Source organism: Somniosus microcephalus, chromosome 17 (assembly GCF_052327205.1).
Source record: "Somniosus microcephalus isolate GS21.2 chromosome 17, FLI_Smic_1.0, whole genome shotgun sequence".
NCBI lineage: Eukaryota > Metazoa > Chordata > Chondrichthyes > Squaliformes > Somniosidae > Somniosus > Somniosus microcephalus.
Window position 1 is genome coordinate 73,348,658 of NC_141003.1, and position 20,653 is coordinate 73,369,310.

General features: G+C 46.4%; 1 protein-coding gene across 6 annotated transcripts in view; it reads left to right on the forward strand.

Moving 5' to 3' along the window:
- plxna4 (plexin A4) overlaps window positions 1-20,653 on the forward strand; it is a 691,435-nt gene that overhangs the window by 308,400 nt on the left and 362,382 nt on the right. For all 6 annotated transcript variants that reach the window (XM_086010677.1, XM_086010680.1, XM_086010678.1 and 3 more), the window contains exon 4: window positions 17,840-17,971. In XM_086010677.1, the coding sequence (XP_085866803.1) occupies window positions 17,840-17,971 (132 nt within the window). The remainder of the gene's footprint in view (window positions 1-17,839; window positions 17,972-20,653) is intronic.

Consider the following 20,653-nt stretch of genomic DNA (forward strand, 5'->3'; position numbering starts at 1 on the left):
GGCCGGATGGAGTTAGGGTCCAGATTGACCATGATCGAATTGAATGGCGGAACAGGCTCGAGGGGCTGAAGGGCCTACTCCTGTTCCTGTGCAACTGTTCAAGAAAGCATTTCAGGGTTATTGTGCTCGAAGGGTTACAGACTAAAATGCTAATTACTCGTTTAGGTAGAGATTGCAGGGCTGGAGCTGGCCAAGACACTTAGCAAGAGCATCTGTTTATTGCTGGGAGGGTTGTTTGTTGTGTTAGATTGAAATGAATACAGATAAAGAGGCAGAACTGTGATAATGCATGCAACAACAGCTGGGCGAGAGGTCCCCCGATAACCAACCTTTTGCGAGCCATTGCAGTGATGTTTCAATACAAAACTCTGTTAATCAAAAAAGACTATTGGCTTCCACTGGAGGGAATTATTGGTTCCAATCCCCTCGGCTGACATTCTGCTGCTGTGATTTAATGAAACCCCGCTCTGCCACCGTGATTAGAGGGACACTCCAAAATGAGCCCCTGCAATGAACCTCCCATCCTTCTTCACTGGACAAATACACCTCGGTGGCTCATTTAAACAAAACAGAACTGTTCATAATATATTTTTTTAAAACCCGGATGAGGAGTGGAAGAATTTTGGACAATCTCCCAGCCCAGCCTGCTACAGCAGATGCTGCTCACCATCTGAAGGAAATGAAAGTGAGATCGAGAGAGAATGAGAGAAACACACAGAAGACAGACACAGAAGTACACAGACACACATGCACACACACACAGATAGACGTAGACACGCGCGCAGACGCACACAGTCACACAAGCACGCAGACACATGCGCACGCACAGATAGACGCAGACACACAGACACACAAGCATGCAGACACACACAGACGCAGACACACATGCGCTCAATCCTCGTGCTCACTCCTCGCGCGTTCACTCCTCCTGCACTCACACCTCGCGCGCTCACTCCTCACGCTCCACAGGACTACAGCAGGCAGAGAGTAAACAAAGAAACTGAGCAAGAGGAAACAGGCAAAGATAAATAGCGAATAAGAGAGCAAAGAATAAGAGGCAAAAGTAAAAATAAAAACAGCACGAGGAGAAAGGAAAGATAGAAAATAGTGTGAGCGCAAAGATCAAGAGAAGGAGGAGAAAGCAAAGATAAACTGCAACTAGGGAGACTGCAAAGAGACACAGCAAGAGGAGAATGTAAAACAGGAGCAGCGAAAAGACTCCGAAGAGAAATCCAATGATTGAAAACAATAAATTGAAAATCTGAGGCCAGTAATCTTCCTGAGAGCAGCTGAAGTACAGAAAGAAGGTTTGATTCTCCACTCCTTGACAGTGTCTGGGTAAAGACAGGAAGCACGTCTTCAGATAGCGAATCCTTTTAGTTGTTGTGCAGCTAATAATTATTCAACGAGCATATTCAGCTCTTGGATTTTTAATTAAAACTGAAATAGTCTTTATTTTCCAATCCTCCATGTGTGACTAACAAAGATTCTCCTTAGATGCCTCTGATGATTGAGAGAGGGAACTGTGTGTACAGTGCGCAGATTACAGTGCACACGTTGACAAAGGGTGATTATCACGATGAAGCTATTACCTCCAATACTACAGCAATTGAGTCTCAGCTGAGAGGACCTGACTTCAAATCCAGCGCTCCATCGAGATTTCTAGTTGGCCATTCCTGGCGGTGGGGGGGGGGGGCATGGACATGTGTTGTCAGGCCCGAAACTCTGGAATTCCCTCCCTAAACCTCTCCGCCTCTCTCTCCTTTAAGTCACTCCTTTACAACATTACAACAGCGACTACACTCCAAAAGTACTTCATTGGCTGTAAAGCGCTTTGAGATGTCTGGTGGTCGTGAAAGGCGTTATATAAATGCAAGTCTTCCTTTCTTTAAAAACCTCCTACTTTGATCAAGCTTTGGTCACCTGTCCTAATCTCTCTCTCTCTGGCTCGTTTTGTCTGATTTCACTCCTGTCAAGTGCCTTGGGAGGTTGTGCTACTTTAAAGGCACTATATAAATGCGAGTTGTTTAATCACGATGCTCCTTGAGGGAGGGAAGTCCCTTTAGGATATTATTCGAGTAATTTTTGCTGGTGAGTTGGTCAAAGACTAGAGCTGATGTTGGCCAGCTGGACCACCTCAACTGAGCTGTGGCTCAGTGGGCAGCACCCTCTCTCGCCTCTGAGTCAGAAGGTTGTGGGTTCAAGTCCCACTCCAGAGACTTGAGCACAAAAATCTAGGCTGACACTCCCAGTGCAGTGCTGAGGGAGTACCGCACTGTCGGAGGTGCCGTCTTTCAGATGAGACGTAAAATCAAGGCCCCGTCAGTCCTAGCAGGTGGGCGTAAAAAATCCCGTGGCACTATTTCGAAGAAGAGCAGGGGAGCTCTCCTCAATGTCGTGGCCAACACCACAAGAAACGGATTATGTGGCCATTAGCGCTTGTGGGATCTTGCTGTGTGCGCAAATTGGCTGCCGCGTTTCCCTACATTGCAGCAGCGACTCCACTTCAAATGTACGTCATTGGCTGTAAAGCGCTTTGGGACATTCTGAGGTCGTGAAAGGCGCTATAGAAATGCAAGTCTGTCTGTCTTAAGGCAGGAAGAGGTTAATTTTCTGATTACATGCTGGCGGCTGGGATCTTCATCCGCCGGCGATGCATAACGGAAAGTCACTACCGAAGGGTTAATTTTTGGGGGTGGGGTTTGGCGGGAGAGTCGAAGGAAGTGGAGTAAAGGACAGATTGAATTAAATCAACATCGCTCAGCATAATGTTCAATGATTCCTTACAGATTTAAACAGGCCTAGGAACGTCAAAGAGGGAATAAGAATAGCTGAGGTTAAAATGGAAATCGACTGTGAGGCATTTGATACGCGTTTTGATCTCAGTAAATAAAGCCAGATCCGCCTTACAAGGATTTAAACTTCGTTCTGTGAATAAACAGTACGATTAAGGTTACGGGGGTGGGGAGACACAATGAAAGAGTAGAGAGGGTCTCATTTACACGCTCTAAGATGTGCCTGGTTTGCTAATTAATACACAAACAGTCATGAATACTGATTCATAAACACTGCATGTCTCCTGCAGTACATAATAGGCCCGTGGGGATTTCTTGTGGGGTCGGAACTATTTTGGCCCGCGATTTCCTGAGCCACTGCCCAGCTCTCTATACTTGTGCATGTGCCCTCGGTGTGTGGGTGTGTGTGTGTGTGTGTATAGCCCTCCTTTTGATTCAGAACATGCTTCATACTGTTCGTTTGCCCAGTGACACTAGCAAAGAGAGAAGCAAACATTTTGCACGGAGCCCCTCAACTTGGCCGGCAATGTTTTTGAATGATTCAAAGGGAGGTCACAGGGGGTGCTGCTTTGCCGAAGTGTACCAGCAGACTCTCAAAACATGAAGCAGAGAGGAGAACGGCCGAGGTGCGGACAACCAGGCCAGAGCACTGGTTGGCTAACGTCTAGTTTAGGTCTCAAAAACCTCTAACTTGGAAGAGGAAAGGGAAGACGGGAGGAAGTATAACGCTCCAGAGTATGGGAGAGATTGAATTTGAATGACGACCAAAAACTCCCATACCTACTAGGGGAAGAAAGAAATTGTGTAACCTTAGCGGCACACTATGTTACAGCTTGCCATAAACAGAGGGACAACCACTAAATATAAGAAAAGAGTATATACAAATTATATGAATGTATATTTATACACTCAGGGATATATCTGTTTATACACTGTATGGATAGATCTGTATTTATGTGTTCAACCATGAATGTTTTTCGATGCTTTGGCAACATAAGATGTACCTTGTCATCATGCCAATAAAGCGATTTGAATTGAATTGAATTGAATTGAATTGAGAAGGATCCGATGCAATCAGTCAGGACGTGGGCAGGTGGAAGAGCGTGTGGGACAGCCTATTTGAAGCTTCAGAGGAACGAGGGCCATGGTAGTGTTGGTAAAGGCAGGAAGGTTTGCATTGGATGGAGAGGGGTTGGGGCTAGAAGTGTTTGCAGGGTTCAGATGAAACAATCTCCTATTACTGGTTCATTTGGGAATTGGAAGGAGTCTCTCTTTCCCACCTCTCTTTGTCACAGTCGTGTCTTGTTGACCTGTCAGTAACTTTGCTGCAGGAATGTCAAGTAACGTGAGGGCATAGAATGATACAGCACAGAAGGAGGCCATTCGGCCCATCGTGCCTGTGCCGGCTTTCTGAAAGAGCTCTCCAATTAGTCCCCGCAGCCCTGCTCTTTCCCCACAAATTCTTTCTTGTCAAGTATTTATCCAATTCCCTTTTGCTAGTTACTATTGAATCTGCTTCCTCCACCATTTCAGGCTGTGCATTGCAGATCAGCATAACTCGCTGCGTTCAAAATAAATACTCCTCATCTCCTCTCTGGTTCTTTTGTCAAACGGGTCTAGGAGAAAATGAATTCCTGATGCACATCTGATGTCCTTGTTCTTATGTTCATTAATAAATAGACATTCTTATTATGAACACAGCTAGCTTTTGCTAGTTACTTTATTGAGCACATGTGGACTAGGTACAGTATCTGTAGAGGCTTCCATCTTGACTGCTGCCTTGTGGGTAGCCTAGTGCCTCATGGGTAATGTAGTCTTAATATATATACAGCTGGGTAGTGTAGTCTTATATACAGCTCTACACAGCTCTACGGCTCCACCTAGTGTCCACTATAGAATGACATGTTATTGATCATTACACTTGTGATTTACCATCCAAGCAGCTCAACAATAACTTCCACTGAAAATACTTGAATGGTCTGTGTTTCTGTCCATGGGTGGACAATCTAGCCCATGGTGAGCATTGCAATGTGACTTCCTGCAACTCAGTTTTACATCATTATTCAGCATTGTATCCTTATAAGGGTTCTATAGTTCGGTCATACCTTTCCACAACTCTCCTGGACCACCACCTCGGGATCACTGCAGTACTAATGAGTCTTCTTTCTTCTTAGGCAGTCCCTCAGAACCGAGGATGACTTGCTTTCACATTAAAAATGAGTTCTCAAGTGACTGATGAGTCCAGTGCGGGACCTACAGTCTCTGTCACAGGTGGGGCAGACAGTGGTTGAAGGGGCAGGTGGGTGGGGTGCTTGGGTTGACGTGCGATCCTTCCGCTGCTTGTGCTTGGCTTCCGCTTGCTCCCGGCGAAGAGGTGTTCGGCGCCTTCTTGGATGCTTCTCCTCCACTTTGTGCGGTCTTGGGCCAGGGATTCCCAGGTGTCAGTGGGGATGTTGCACTTTTTCAAGGAGGCTTTGAGGGTGTCCTTGAAGCGTTTCCTCTGCCCACCTGGGGCTCTCTTGCCGTGCCGGAGCTCCGAGTAGAGCGCTTGTTTTGGGAGTTTCGTATCGGGCATGCGGACGATATGACTCGTCCATCGGAGCTGATTGAGCGTGGTCAAAGCTTCGATGCTGGGGATGTTGGACTGAGCGAGAACACTGACGTTGGTGCGCCTATCCTGCCAATGGATTTGCAGGATCTTGCGGAGGCAGCATTGGTGGTACCTCTCCAGTGCTTTAAGGTGCCTACTGTACATGGTCCATGTCTCTGAGGCATACAGCAGGGCGGGTATCACTACTGCTCTGTAGACCATGAGCTTGGTGCCAGGTTTGAGGTCCTGGTCTTCAAACACTCTCTTCCTAATGAATAGCTTGGTGCTGTAAACCCAAGTGGGGAACTGCTCCCCCACTGCAGTATAACTGTCTGTAAAAACTGCTTGTAGTAACACCCACCCCCCCTCCCCCCTCCAAACACAAGGCTCAGTGGGTATATGCACCATGCGATTTGGTACAAAGATCAGGAAGATCCCAAGTTTGACCCCTGGATATTGGTGGAGGTGCTACCACTGATGTCGGAGCGCCTGGGTTAGGGAGAAAGAAAGGAATTAAAAGGGGTGATCACTTCTGAATTCTATTGAGCTTTGCTGGAGAGTGCATTCGTGTAGCCGTCAAGTGAGGACAGGATTAGGATCCGCCGTGATGCCCTCCCTAGTTGAATACCCAGCTGGTGCTTACCAACCAGCTCTCTCAGTTGAGTGAAGTGTCATTTCTGGTGAAATGTTCTCCCAGCATGACTCGGCAGCTAGTCGGATTATTTTTTTTAAAAGAATCTTGCTTCTAGTTTGCTCAGGTGGATGTAAAAGATCCCATCGCCACTATTTTGAAGAAGAGCAGGGGTGTTCTGCCCGGTGTCCTGGACCAATATTTATCCCTCAACCGATATCACTTAAAAACAGATGATCTGGTCCTTATCACATTGCTGTTTGTGGGATCTTGCTGTGCGCAGGTTGGCTGCCACATTCACAGAATCACAGAAACCCCACAGTGCAGATAGAGGCCATTTCAGCCCATCGAGTCTGCACCGACACATATCCTACCCGATCCCCGTAACCCCTACACCAACACATATCCCACTCTATCCCCGTAACCCCACGTATTTAATCCCCCTAACACTAAGGGTCAATTTATCATAGCCAATCAACCTAACCCGCACATCTTTGGACATTTCCGACATTACAACAGTGACTCCACTTCAAAAGTACTTCATTGGCTGTAAAGCGCTTTGGGACGTCCTGAGGCCATGAAAGGTGCTACAGAAATGCAAGTTCTTTCTTTTGGTATGAATTGAAATGAAGTTCTTTTTTTGACAAACTATTTTAAGCAGTAGCCTTTCCTCGTCTGACGCCTAAGGACTGGGTAAGGATGTGTTTTTTTGGACAGGATCCACTGATTGAGTGTTGTCAAAATGCTTGAAGTCCATCTCCTGCGTTTAATTGAATCTGACTGTGCAGTGACAGCCGAATATGTGTGACATACAGTAATCGAAAACCTCATCTGAGCAACTGATTAACTGGAATATCCAGCACTGACTGGGGTTAAGGTGCACGCTTTACATCGCTTGTCAACAGGACTCGGCTTGCGTTCCCTCGAGTACAGAAGATTACGAGGTGATCTAATTGAGGTGTTTAAAACAAATAAAGGATTTGATAGGGTAACTGGGGAGAAGCTATTTCCTCTGGTGGCGGGGGGGAGTGGGGGAGGGGGAGTCCAGAACAAGGGGGCAAAACCTTAAAATTAGAGCCAGGCCGTTCAGGGGTGATGTTGGTTTTTCTCTCCACAGATGCTGCCTGACCTGCTGACTGTTTTATAACATTTTCTGGTTTTATTTCAGATTTCCAGCATCCGCAGTATTTTGCGTTTGGTTTCGAATGCGAATCCATTTAATATTGTGTACTCAGGAACAAAGACATTTTGGGGCTGAACTGGCAACGCCTTGATTTTAAAATTCTCATCCTTGTGCTCAAATCCTTCCATGACCTCTGTCATAAATCTCATCATCGAGAAACTACCTATGAAATAACACTGGACGGCCAGCTGGTGGCGCCGTCCAAGGAGTATAAATACTCGGGCGTGGGCCCCAGCTTCCAGGGACATTTTGTAAAGACAAGGAGCTAGTGAAATACAACTAGACCTCCATGTTCTGAAACAAGTTGATTAAAGCCGTGCTTTATACTCAAACCAAGTGCGTAGTGAGTTTTATTACGTCAACCTCATTCCCCCCTCCCTCCCCCCCCCCCCATCTCCGTAACCTCCTCCAGCCCTACAACCCTCCGAGATCTCTGCATGCCTCCAATTCCGGCCTCTTGCCCGTCCTCAATTTTCATCGCTCCACCATTGGCGGCCGTGCCCTCAGCTGCCTGGGCCCCAAGCTCTGGAATTCCCTTCTTAAACCTCTCTCCTTTTAAGATGCTCCTTTAAAACCTACCCCTCGCACCAAACCTTTGGTTACCTGTCTTAATATCTGCTAATGTGGCTCGGTGTCAAATTCTGTTTGATAATCGCCCCCTGTGCGGCGCCTTGGGACGTTTTACTACGTGAAAGGCGCTATAGAAATGCAAGTTGTTGTTGGTTTCCCTCGGCGCTTCTACGGCAATGTTAGGGTCACTTTGGGACAGGCCCCACTGATCCGGCGGAGCGGGAGAAAGCCGAGGAAATGCGCCCCCTTTGTTGAGCGTGGTGCTGTGAGCAGAAGCGAGTTAATGAAACAGAGTTGCTGGTACTTGATATCACTGCACACTTGGGCTGTAAATCGGCCATTAGGCTGGCTTCCCGGAGGCCGTTCCTTTTAAAAGCAACTTGAGAACATTTCTAAGGAGCGTAGAACAGCTGCACATTGTATTATTATTTGCGCTGGGTTCTTCGAGCGAGGACTGCTTGCATGAGCACGTCTGGAGCTTTCATTACTGAATCAGCGGCTGACTGCCGCGCTCTGAGTTGTATCATTGTCTAATTCACTTGTGGCTTTGTTTCCCTGATCAATAAAGGACGTAAACGTACTTCTTCAGTTGTAAGATAAAAAGATGCTTTTTCTTTTACACAGTGGGGGGTGGGGGGGGGGAGTACATTTGGGTGAATTATTTAAATGCAAACTTTTAACTCTGTGAAGGCCACAGTTGGGTTTCTGAAATCTGAACTTTGAACATTCTCACGCTCACTTTTGCATTTTGGCCTCTCCCAGGAGATTATATGGCTGCAGAGGGGACGAATGGGGGGGGGGGGGGGAGGGAAGAAGTGTCTCGTCATGATGCTTGATGAACCAGCTGGTCTTTTCCTGCCCATAAAAAGATAGAAAGAAAGACTTGCATTTCTATAGCGCCTTTCACGACCTCAGGACGTCCCAAAGCGCTTTATAGCCAATGAAGCACTTTTTGAAGTGTAGTCACTGTTGTAATGTGGGAAACGCGGCAGCCAATGTGCGCACAGCAAGCTCCCACAAACAGCAATGTGATAATGACCGGATAATCTGGTTTAGTGACGTTGATTGAGGCCAGGATATCAGGGAGAACTCCCCATCTCTTCCTCGAAACAGTGCCTCTCAGGGGGATGTAAAAGAGCAGCAGCAGGGGGCGTTCTGCCCAGTGTCCTGGACAACATTTATCCTTAACCAGCACCTAAAAGAACAGATTATTTGGTCATTATCTTATTGCAATTTGTGGGATCTTGCTGTGCGCAAATTGTCTGCCGCATTTCCTACGTTACAGCAGTGACTATTCTTCAAAAGTACTTGATTGGCTGTAAAGCGCTTTGGGACGTCCTGAGATGGCGAAAGGCACCAAATAAGTGCAAGTTCTTTCCCTTCAGGAAGAAAATTGGAAAATAAAAAGGCAGTAAGAAAGATGCGCCTACTGACTGATTCAACTATATCCTTTGAAATGAATCAGGCAGAAATTGAGATGCTTTGCTGCCAGTCTGATCCTTGTTAACTGGAAGCACAGGTCACAGTTAGAGTTCCACCCCGAACCTGAACCCCACGTGCACGGCTAGTGAAAGTCTGCGCCGGTGGCAAACCTCACGGTTCCTGCACTAACGCGGTTATTTATTGTGTGCCGGGAACGTTTCTGTGGTTCTGTATACGTCTTGGGTTTTGCCGCTGGTGTTCAACGTTGGGAATCTGCTTTTTAATTTCAATTTATTTTGTTCACCTTGCATGAAAGATGAGACTTGTTTGTTTTGAAAAGGTCTTCGAGCGCCCAAGGGGAGTTAGCGGTACTCTGGCCTTTTCTGTATGTTCACTGCTCATCCCTACCCTCTCCCACCACCACCCCCCCCCCACCCCCACTCCTGTCTTGAGGCACCTCCGCTGATGAGCTTTGGATGCGTAGGTCAAAGAGGGAAGAGTAACATAACGTCTTCAAGCACTCTGGTTCTCCCATGTGCCCCCTTGTATTCCCATGTGATCTCCTTTTTTCTCTTGTATTCTCTTGTTCGATTTTGACCTTTCTGGTGCCCTTTTGTATTTGTTTGCTGTCGTCTATCTTCCAGTGTACCCTCTTGTGTTCCCTTGCACTCTTTTTGCAGCCCTTTGTACTCTTTTCTACTTCCTGTGCTTTTTGTTGTTTGCACTCTCTTCTACTCCTTTGTGCTACTGGAGCCTGATTTTTTTTTATTCGTTCATGGGATGTGGGCGTCGCTGGCAAGGCCAGCATTTGTTGCCCTTGCGAAGGTGGTGGTGAGCTGCCTTCTTGAACCGCTGCACTCTGTGGTGTTCGGGAGGGAGTTCCAGGATTTTGACCCAGCGACGATGAAGGATCAATGATATACTTCCAAGTCAGGATTGTGTGTGACTTGGAGGGGATCTTGGAGGTGGTGGTGTTCCCATTCGCCTGCTGCCCATGTCCTTCTTGGTGGAAGAGGTCGCGGGTTTGGGAGTTGCTGCCAAAGAAGTTTTAGGGGGAAAAATTCAGTTGGTAGCGCCACCCGTTAGCGCCTTAAGAGGGCGCTAAGTGGGGCGCAAACCAACTAGCGCCCGGGCGCGGCGATATCTGCGCCTCTCGCGAAATTGACCGGACATTTTGCAGCGGCGCTAAACACTACCGCCACGATCTCCTGCGCCGGCAGATCATGACGTCAGTCGAGTGTGCAACGCCCCGGACTGGAAATTGAGTGGCGCCCCCTGCCTTAACACCTGCCGCTAGCAACGACAGGTTGAGGGGAGCGTTTTGCAGTCGGGAAGGGACTGGGGGAGCGCTATTTAAAGGCGACCGCTTCCTGCCTTTTTTTGTTGGTTGACATTTTTGCACCATGCATTCTGAGAGAGAGAGAGAGACCTCTGGAGAGATTCAATGCTGTGTGAAGGAGTTTTGGGTACTGAGCAGCACTTTGCAGGTTCATTTTGATTTGCCCTTGTATTGATTTAGAAGAGACTATGGGGCTGCACTCTGAGCTCTTTCCCTGGGTCTCTCCATTGTTCTTTCCAGCAGATTTGATGTACAGGTCTCTCCAGGCCGAGACTCAAGGCTGCAATGAGCAGGATGTGGATGGAGACCAAGATAAACCCTCCCCTTTAAGATAAAAACAGAAAATGCTGGAGAAACTCAGCAGGTCAAGCAGCATCTGTGAAGAGAGAAACAGAGTTAACGTTTCAGGTCGATGACCATTCATCAGAACTCCCCTTTAAGAATTGGCCGGTGCCAGTGTGTCTGTATTCCATTGCTGACTGACATCACATGAGCTTCGCCAGCGCTCTGAGGTAGCGCCTCGCTCCTTGGCCTTTGCGCCTTAAGACAGATGTGAAGCGCCTGATTTAGTTCTCCAATCACCTCCAGGGGCGATAAAAGCCAAGTTTGCAGTCGGAGGCGATAATTAACGCCAGGCGCTAAACTTTGTACCTGGCCGATAATTGCGCCCCAAATGGGGCGATACCGAATTTCTCCCCCTTAGTGAGTTGCTGCAGTGCATCTTGTAGATGGTACACACTGCAGCCACGGTACGCCGGTGGTGGAGGGAGTGAATGTTTAAGGTAGTGGATGGGGTGCCAATCAAACAGGCTGCTTTGTCCTGGATGGTGTCGAGCTTCTTGAGTGTTGTTGTAGCTGCACTCATCCAGGCAAGTGGAGCGTATTCCATCACAGTCCTTACTTGTGCCTTGTAGATGGTGGAAAGGCTTTGGGGAGTCAGGAGGTGAGACACTCGCCACAGAAAACCCAGCCTCTGACCTGCTCTTGTTAACACAGTATTTATGCGGCTGGTCTTCATATATAAAGTATTCTGAATAAATTTAGGCAATAGAAACAGAGGCACCAATTACTATGGGGGAGTGGGTGATATAAAATCATTGATAGAGATGCGGCTTAGACTAGGGAGGGCTGGAAGCTGAACATTCCTGGTTACAAAATACTCAGGAAGGGTAGGGTAGGAAACAAAAATTGTGGGATTCCTCAAATATTTCAATGTCACTCGAATGATATGGGGATGATGCAAAGCTGAATCTCTTGTTTGAGTCAAGGAATATGAAGGAAATGGTTACACTACTGTGAGTTTATTATTGTCTATCGGACAGAGGAAAAGACATAGATAAAGCGATATGTGGAGAGAGCAGAGCCGTTTAGAGGTGAAAATTTATGGAGGATAAGTACTTTACATAAGAACATAAGAAATAGGAGCAAGATTAGGCCCTTCGAGCCTGCTCTGCCATTCAGTAAGATCATGGCTGATCTTCTACCTCAACTCCACCTTCCCGCACTGTCCCCATATCCCTTGGTTCCCTTAGTATCCAAAAGTCTATCGATCTCTGTCATGAATATACCCAGTTTTTTCTTAGTTTTTAGAAAAAAAAGTGCTAGTAGGAGTATAAAGAGCAAAGGGAGAGATTAGGAGTTAGTTTTTTTACATAGAGGGTTGTTAGAATATGGACTGGCCTACCAGAGTCAACTGTAGTGTCAGAATACATTCAGCTTTTAAAAGGGCAATGGGACGTTTTACTATGTTTTGCTAGGCGCTATATCAATGCAAGTTGTTGCATACTTATTCAAAGATAGATAGACAGATAGGAGCAGGAGTAGGCCATTCGGCCCCTCGACCCTGCACCGCCATTTAATGAGATCATGGCTGATCATCCAAATTCAGTACCCTGTCCCTGCTTTCTCCCCATACCCCTTGATCCCTTTAGCCTTAAGAAATATATCTAACTCCTTCTTGAATATATTTATCGAAGAAGAAAACTCTGAAAGAAAATGCATTGGACAGAATGGGCAGGACAATGGGACTTGGTACCGAGCTCTGTCAAAGAAGCAGCACAGGTGTGATGTGATAAGTGTAAAGTCTATGTGTTATATTGCGAATTATTACACAGACTACAAGAGTAAACTTTAACAGGACTTTACTATTCGAAGGTCAGGGCGAATCTGCCCAATAACTCATTACACAGCACTTATATACCGGTGTGGTCACCACCGGTATTACAGTATACAGCAGCCAAGATAAAGTAGTGCAACCCCTAAAATAGTTCTCTTAAAGGTGGACGGTTACATACAATAGTTCTCTTAAAGGTAGAACGTTACATACACTACAATAAGCGGCCTCTTTCTGTGTTGTAAAGTTCTATGATCGCAGGAATATTCTCAACAGCTGTGCTCCAATTGGATAAGAAATACGCCCCATTTTTAGGGAGCTCTAACTCATTCATGTGACTGCTGTACCAATCAAGAATGAGAAGAACGACTTGCATTTGTATGGTGCCTTTCACAACCTTGGGACATCCTGAACGCTTCACAGCCAATAAAATACTTTTGAAGCACTGTTGTAACATAGCGAAACGCGTCAGCCAATTTCTTTTTTTTTATTCGTTCGCGGGGATGTGGGCGTCACTGGCAAGGCCGGCATTTATTGTCCATCCTTAATTGCCCTGGAGAAGGTGGTGGTGAGCCGTCGCCTTGAACCGCAGAGAGTAGTGAAGGGTCAACTATGTTGCTGTGGGTCTGGAGTCACATATAGGCCAGACCGGGTAAGGACGGCAGATTTCCTTCCCTAAAGGACATTAATGAACCAGGTGGGTTTCTATGACAATCCGATAGTTTCATGGTCACCATTACTGATACGAGCTTTCTATTCCAGATTTATTTAATTAATTGAATTTAAATTCCCCAGCTGCCTGTGGTGGGATTTGAACTCACGTCTCCGGCCTCTGGATTACCCGTCTAGTAACACAACCACTATGCGCAGAGCAAGCTCCCACAAACAGCAATGAGATTAATGACCAGACAATCTGTTCTTAATTATGTTGGTTGAGGGATAAATATTGTCCAGGACACTGGGGAGCACTGCCCTGCAAATAGTGCCATGGATATGAGAGGGCAGTCAGGGCCTTATTGTAACGTTTCATCCGAAAGACGGCAGCTCCGACAGTGCAGCGCTCCCTCAGTACTGCACTGAAGTGTCAGCCTACATTATGGGCTCAAGTCTCTAGAGTGGGACTTGAACCTACAACCTTCCGACTCAGAGGCGAGAGTGCTACCCACTGAGCCACGGCCGACAGCCGTAGTTGGTTCTAAATTTCTAATTTTTCCTAAGCCACCAAAACACAGAGGAAGTAATTCATTAATACAGCAGCAGCTATTTGGCCCATTGGGATTTTACACAGTGAGAGTGAATCCATTGGGACTTTGTATAATAGATGTGAATGGGAAGGGGTTTAATCCATTGGGATTGCATCTAATGGGAGTGAATGGGAAAAAAGTTTGGTCCATTGAGATTCTTCATAATGGGCGTGAGTGGGAAGGGTATTTAGACCATTTAGATTCTATGTAATGGGAGTGAAAGGGAAATGGTTTGGTCCATTGGGATTCTATACAATGGAAATAGCGTTGGTCGATTTGAACTTTGTTTGCGGCTTTGAGAAGAAATCATCAGAGATCGATAGATTTTTGAATATTAAGGGAATCAAGGGATACGGGGATAGTGCAGGAAAGTGGAGATGAGGTCGAAGATGAGCCATGATCTTATTGAATGGCGGAGCAGGCTCGAGGGGCCAAATAGCCGACTCCTGCTCCTATTTCTTATGTTCTTCTCTTCTTTCAATGATCTGTTTGACTGGAGTCGATTCAATGTTCACAATGTGAATAAATCACCAAAATGATTCAGCAAATTTTCACGAGGAAAGCAACGAAAGATCTTGCCTTTATATCGCTGCTTTAACATCCTCGGGATGACGAGACGCGCTTCACAACCAATGAATTAATCTTGAAGCGTTGCCATTGTTGTTTCGTAGGCAAGTGCAGCAGCCAATGCGCTCGCAGCGCGATCCCACAAACAGCAATGAAAAAACATTGACTGCTAATCTATTTTTGGAGGTGTTGGTTGAGGGACAAATGTTGACCAGGACACTATAGAAAAGAAGAAATTAAAACTGTATTTCTCGGAGAGAAATTGATATTTCACACATATGCATGTGTTTACAAACCATTGTGCTCTCAGTCAATCAACAATAACTCCTGCCCTCTCAATCTGGAGCAAATGACATTAGGAAGATTGTGGTCACGGTGGGGTGTACGCCAGTAAATGAAAAACGTGCCAAGTGCTACTGGTAACTGATTCATTTTAATTCTCACCTCTCAGTAGGGAAACAGTCACAGACCTGGGGAAGAGTGGCACTGAACACAGTAATTTCCTGCCTCACTAATTACCTGGCATTCAGTTAAACATGTTGGATTGCGAAACGTTTCATTTTCTTCTTAAGCACACAAACGTACCCCTGTTGGTACATAACTGCCGTCATTAGCATGAACCACATCCCTGCAAGTGCGATCATCATAGCTTACAGATAACACAAATAAATGGCTTGCATTTCGTGCGGCGGTAATGGGTGAATGAAAGCTCCTGGGTTCTTCTAATGCTCGTGGCTCTGTAAACCTGGAGAACGGCTTTTCCAACGCGAGGGGGCAACTTTTCCCCACACTGCGCTGCCGCTGGTCAGAGAATTGTGTGCCGCCCACGCCCGAATTTCCGATGCGCGCTGCCACTAGGCAAGGCTCTCGGCTGGAGCGAAAGAAAACAAAAACTTGCATTTATATAGCGCCTTTCGTGACCTCGGGACTTCCTGAAGCGCTTTACAGCCAATGAGGTACTTTTTGAAGTGCAGTCATTGTTGGTATGTAGCAGGAACAGTAGCAGAGTGGTTATGTTACTGGACCAGTAATCCAGAGGCCTGGACTAATGATCCAGAGACGTGAGTTCAGATCCCACCACGGCAGCTGGGGAATTTAAATTCAGTTAATTAAATAAATCTGGAATAAAAAGCTAGTATCAGTAATGGTAACCATGAAACTATCGAATTGTCGTAAAAACCCATCTGGTTCACTAATGTCCTTTAGGGAAGGAAATCTGCTGCCCTTACCTGGTCTGGCCTATATATGACTCCAGATCCCACAAACAGCATGTGTTTTTTTTAGTTGCTTGAGGGATTAATATTGTCAGGAAACCGAGGAGAACTCCCCTGCTCAACTTTGAAAGAATGCCATGGGACCTTTTGCGCCCACCTGAGAGGGCAGGTGGGACCTCAGCTTAACAACGCATCGAAAAGACGGCACCTCTGACAGTGCTGTGATCCCTCAGTAGTGCACTGGAGTGTCAGCCTAGATTATGTGCTCAAGTCTGTGTAGTGAGACTTGAACCAGCAATCCTCTGACTTGGAGGCGAGACTGTTACCAGCCGAGCCATGGCTGACACCATATGAAGTATGGAATTGGAAAATTTCCCTTACTTTCTAACCACAATGTTGGATCCACCATCACAGAACATTTTGCATATACTTCACCCACTCCTTTCCCTCTCCAAGCCTACCGCCTCCTCTCTGTTCCAAACAGTCCTAACGCTGGTGGGGTACAGTTCCATTGTCACCAGCCATCCCCTGGTATTTATGAAATAAATTTCCATTGTTGTCAATGAGAAAGAGCAAGCATTAATAGAACAGATGCTGGACTAACCATGGATATAGGCGATCGGCTGTGATGAAAGACTGACCACGAATGTAGGTGATGACCCTATGATGTTAGATTGACCAAAGATGTAGTTATTGCCCTTTGATGTTGGACTGACCTCTGATGTAGGTAATGGCCTACAATGGAAGTAGGAGGTGTGTGATTTTGACTTACCATGGAGGTAGGAGATGTCCTGTGATGTTGTATTGGCCATGGATTTTAGGTGATGGACTGTGATGTTGGACCTCCATTCGGTGTAGGAGATGTGCTGTAATGTTGGACCTGCCATGGATGTAGGAGATGGGCTGTGATGTTGGATTGACCAAAGATCTAGGAGATGGGCTGTGATGTTGGATTGACCAGAGGTCTTGGAGATGGGCTGTGATGTTGGATTGACCAGAGGTCTAGGAGATGGGCTGTGATGTTTGATTGACCAGAGGTCTAGGAGATGGGCTGTGATGTTGGATTGACCAGAGGTCTAGGAGATGGGCTGTGATGTTGGATTGACCAGAGGTCTAGGAGATGGGCTGTGATGTTTGATTGACCAGAGGTCTAGGAGATGGGCTGTGATGTTGGATTGACCAGAGGTCTAGGAGATGGGCTGTGATGTTTGATTGACCAGAGATCTAGGAGATGGGCTGTGATATGACATCACAATGTCATGGAATATTTCATGAATGGGATGATCCCCACTGCATTGCAAGAAAGTTATGAATTTCATGTACTGTTGAAAATATTATTTAGTGTTTGCATGTTCTCGCGTGGTATTCCCCATTTTTGTATGATCATCTGATAGTCCAGTTGGAGGCACGCCAGATCAACCGTTGGTGCCTCAAACTCTGACGTTCCCTCAATCTGGAAGGATGTATCTGGCTCCTGCTCAATACTCCTCTTAATGACACCGCTGTGATCGGTAACACTGGGTGTGACGCCACATCCTACACCACGTGTGGTGCAGGTTAACAATTTTGAACAGTTCCTAACCCTCTCAGCTAGTTAAATGCTTCCCATCTTCTAGGTGCGTTTCAATAAGGAGGCTGTTAATTACTGAACAAAAGTGTTTAAAAAACAAATAGCGGTTTAGTGACGCCATTGTGTGTGTAACTGAATCCTGTGGACCAGGAAGGTTCCAGGTGGGATCCTTAGTCTGTTTTGAGTTAACTGGTCGCAGATAGAGATGCTCTTGGTCTCGGCGTCCTTGGGGGCACATTGACCATTCATCATTATCCAGCCACTTTTACTGGAAGCACATGACCACATAGCTTGCCCAACACTCACCATCAAAATTTCTGCATGAATTATGACCAGTTGGGTGAGGGGGCCAGAGGGTACTCAACATACTGGAACTGGATCCCGTCAAGGTGTCTGTCTATCCCTTCCAGAGAGGAAGGGAGGAAATTGGGAGATATTTTTAAAAAACACAGTGCTGAACACTGGAGACATTCTACTTGTGACCACATAAATGACTAATAAGTACAAGCTTGAGGGAATGTAGTTGATGAATAATATAGAAGTTTTTAAAAATTGAAAGATGTTCAGTAAGTGATCTCTCCCTCTCTCTCTCTCTTCACAGATTCGTGTGGATGGGCCTTCCCATGGTGCCCTGCAGTACGAAACCATCCAGGTAGTGGAGAGTGGCGCTATTCTGCGAGACATGTCTTTGTCTGTGGATCAGCAATACCTCTACGTCATGTCAGAAAAGCAGGTAAGATTCGGCTCTTGCAGTGTTTACAGGCTGGTAGCATTACACAGTTGTGTCGTTTTAAAGATGGAACTGAAAGTCGCCAAGATTTGAATTCTGGCAAGAGGTGTGGGACCACCTCCATTAGACAGTTAAAGCTCAGCTTAGGGTCAAACAGGGCACTAAGGTTGTGAATGATCCGGTGAAGTGGGTGAGGGGGGGGTGAAAATGGAAGAGTGGAAGGTGTGGACACGGTGTGGTGGGTTGAGAGATGGTGGAGGTGGGAGATGCCAAGGACAAGGATTTTCAAGTCGGTTTGAAGTGCTGCGGGACGAGGAACCAATGGAGGTTGGTAAGGATGGCGGTGCTAGATGGGGACGGTAGAATGTGGGTGGCGCAGTCCTCAACAAGCTGGAGGTTACAGCGGGTTGAGAGAGGTTGGAAACTGGGGTGTGTTCGCAAAATTCCTTGCCAGAATGCAAATGCTTTTTATTTCTTATCTTTTACTGTGAGGAGCATTTTCCTTGTTACTGTAAATCTCGTAAAGATACCCTTGCTCCACATGTCCTGGCGGTTTCGATGCAGAATCTCTGTGTAGTTGGAAGGGGGGTGGTAGCCTGTCCATTCAGGGCCTCGAGACTGTAGACTCCTTAATCCTAGGGTGCAGCAGCTAGATGCAGTCGGAGCAGTCACGCTTTGAACATTGCGGAGTTGTCAAGTGTAGTGTGGCCTTTTCTCTGACACATCAGCACTGACATCTTGCAGTCTTGTCGTGCTGAAAGGAATTACTAGCTGCCTTCTTTCAGTGCCGGTGACAAGGACAGTCACTAATCCTGTCTGAAGAGGCCTGGATTTCCGGGTCACTTTTAACAGTCCTTTAACCAAACCACCTTTGGTACAGTGCTTAGCTTTGATGACACAGTGTGTAATGTCGGAGTGGCCTTGTCAGCCTGTGGCAGTTGTAAATATCAGGACATAAAACAGATTGAGTCAGTGGAGCCTTGCACTCAGAGTGTGTCAGGGTTCTGGGAAAGTACAAGTATTTAATGAGGCTCATAAGATCTCACTGGACCAGTAGCACCACTGTGACCCAATCCCTCGATGAGTACTTCATTATATCTGGTATAACTGAAAGGAAAATCTGTTGAGGGAGGGTAAGAGTGGCTCCAATTAATACCAAGCTCATTGTAATGGAGAGAGGGAACAACACGAGCACATTGTAATAAGGGGGTAGAAATAGCACCAAACTCACTGTAATGAAGGGGGAGGGAGCACCAAGCAATGTAATGGTGGAGATGTGGGGAGGGTTGTGGGGTGGGGGGATTGTATTCTACCCTGGGAAATCTGAAGGAATCCATTTACTATGAATGATCTGGAGCACCAGCGCATGACAGCATATTACAGGTTTAAAAAAGGACAACATTCAGTGTCGTTTACAAAGTAATCTGATTTTAAAATAATTCTGTAAAACATTGGGCTAGATTTTCCACCCGTGGAGGGGAAAAAAACCAATCTAGCGTCATGTCTTACTTCAGGTACATTTGACTGAACATAGGAAGATGCAACTTTTCTCACCTGATCCTGTAAAGCCTAACATTAGAAGGGACAGAGGGCATATGGGAAAGTTTGAGCATTATTGCTAAAGTCCGGAGTCCTAGCTTGGCAGATGAATGCAAGTTTTCCTCAGACAGTTCGCAGGTCCACACGCCTCATGTGGCTTGACTTTCTTGCGTGTGAGCAGGACAGCCATGATCAATCTGAATAAAATGTCATGGCATTTTATGATTTTGGTTTTTTTATTGTATCTTCACAAACTGCACTGAATGTCATCTATCCAGGAGCTCATTATCTTCAAGCAAGCACCAGAAAGCAAAAAGTGCATTGCTTTTGTCTTTCAGCATCGTTATGTTTCCCGATAATCAATCCGATGTCGATTGTTAAAGGAAAGACAATTTTATTACGGTTGGAAACAACTGTAAGCACAGCAGCACTCCATAGCTGACTGCTGGCTTGCAAACTCCATCTTGCGGACTGACTCGCTAGTCTGAATCAAACTGGTTGCTTCGTTGAGGTGAGCCGTGCACAGGCCCCAGGGGCACAAGAGAAGCTGGAAATTCTCTCTCTCTCTCTCTCTCTCTCCGTGACCTGGCCAACATTCTTCCCTCAGCCGACATCACCAAAAAAGCAGGGTAACTAGCCATCCGCCCCGTTGGTGCTTGTGGGGTGGTCCTGTTGCAAAATGGCCGCTGCGCCTGGCTACATTGCAGCAAACCCTGTACTCCAAGAGCAATTAGCTGCCTGAAGTGTTGAGACATGTTTCAATGTGAAAGGCACTGCGTAAGCGCTAGGGTTTACCAGTTTAAAGTACAGAGGGTGTAGATGACGATATGGGGAGGGGGGTGCAATTTTCTGTGTGTGTGCTGGTAGAGTTTCCAACTCTGGACGGATTCCTGGAGATTTCATCAGGTGACCTCCCACCTCCAACCGCCCCGCCCTGTCAAACAGCCCTTTTCCCCGCCCCCCCCACCCCCCCCATCTCCAATATTTTTTATAACGAATAAACGAAAAATGTTCAAAGAAAATGAAAAAAGAAACACTCCGCTTTTTTTTTTTAATGCCTCTATGGTTTGTCTCCTGGTTTGCGCGCAGGAGTGTCCAGGAGATTTGTCTTGAATTCCTGGAGACTCCAGGGCAATCCGGAGAAAT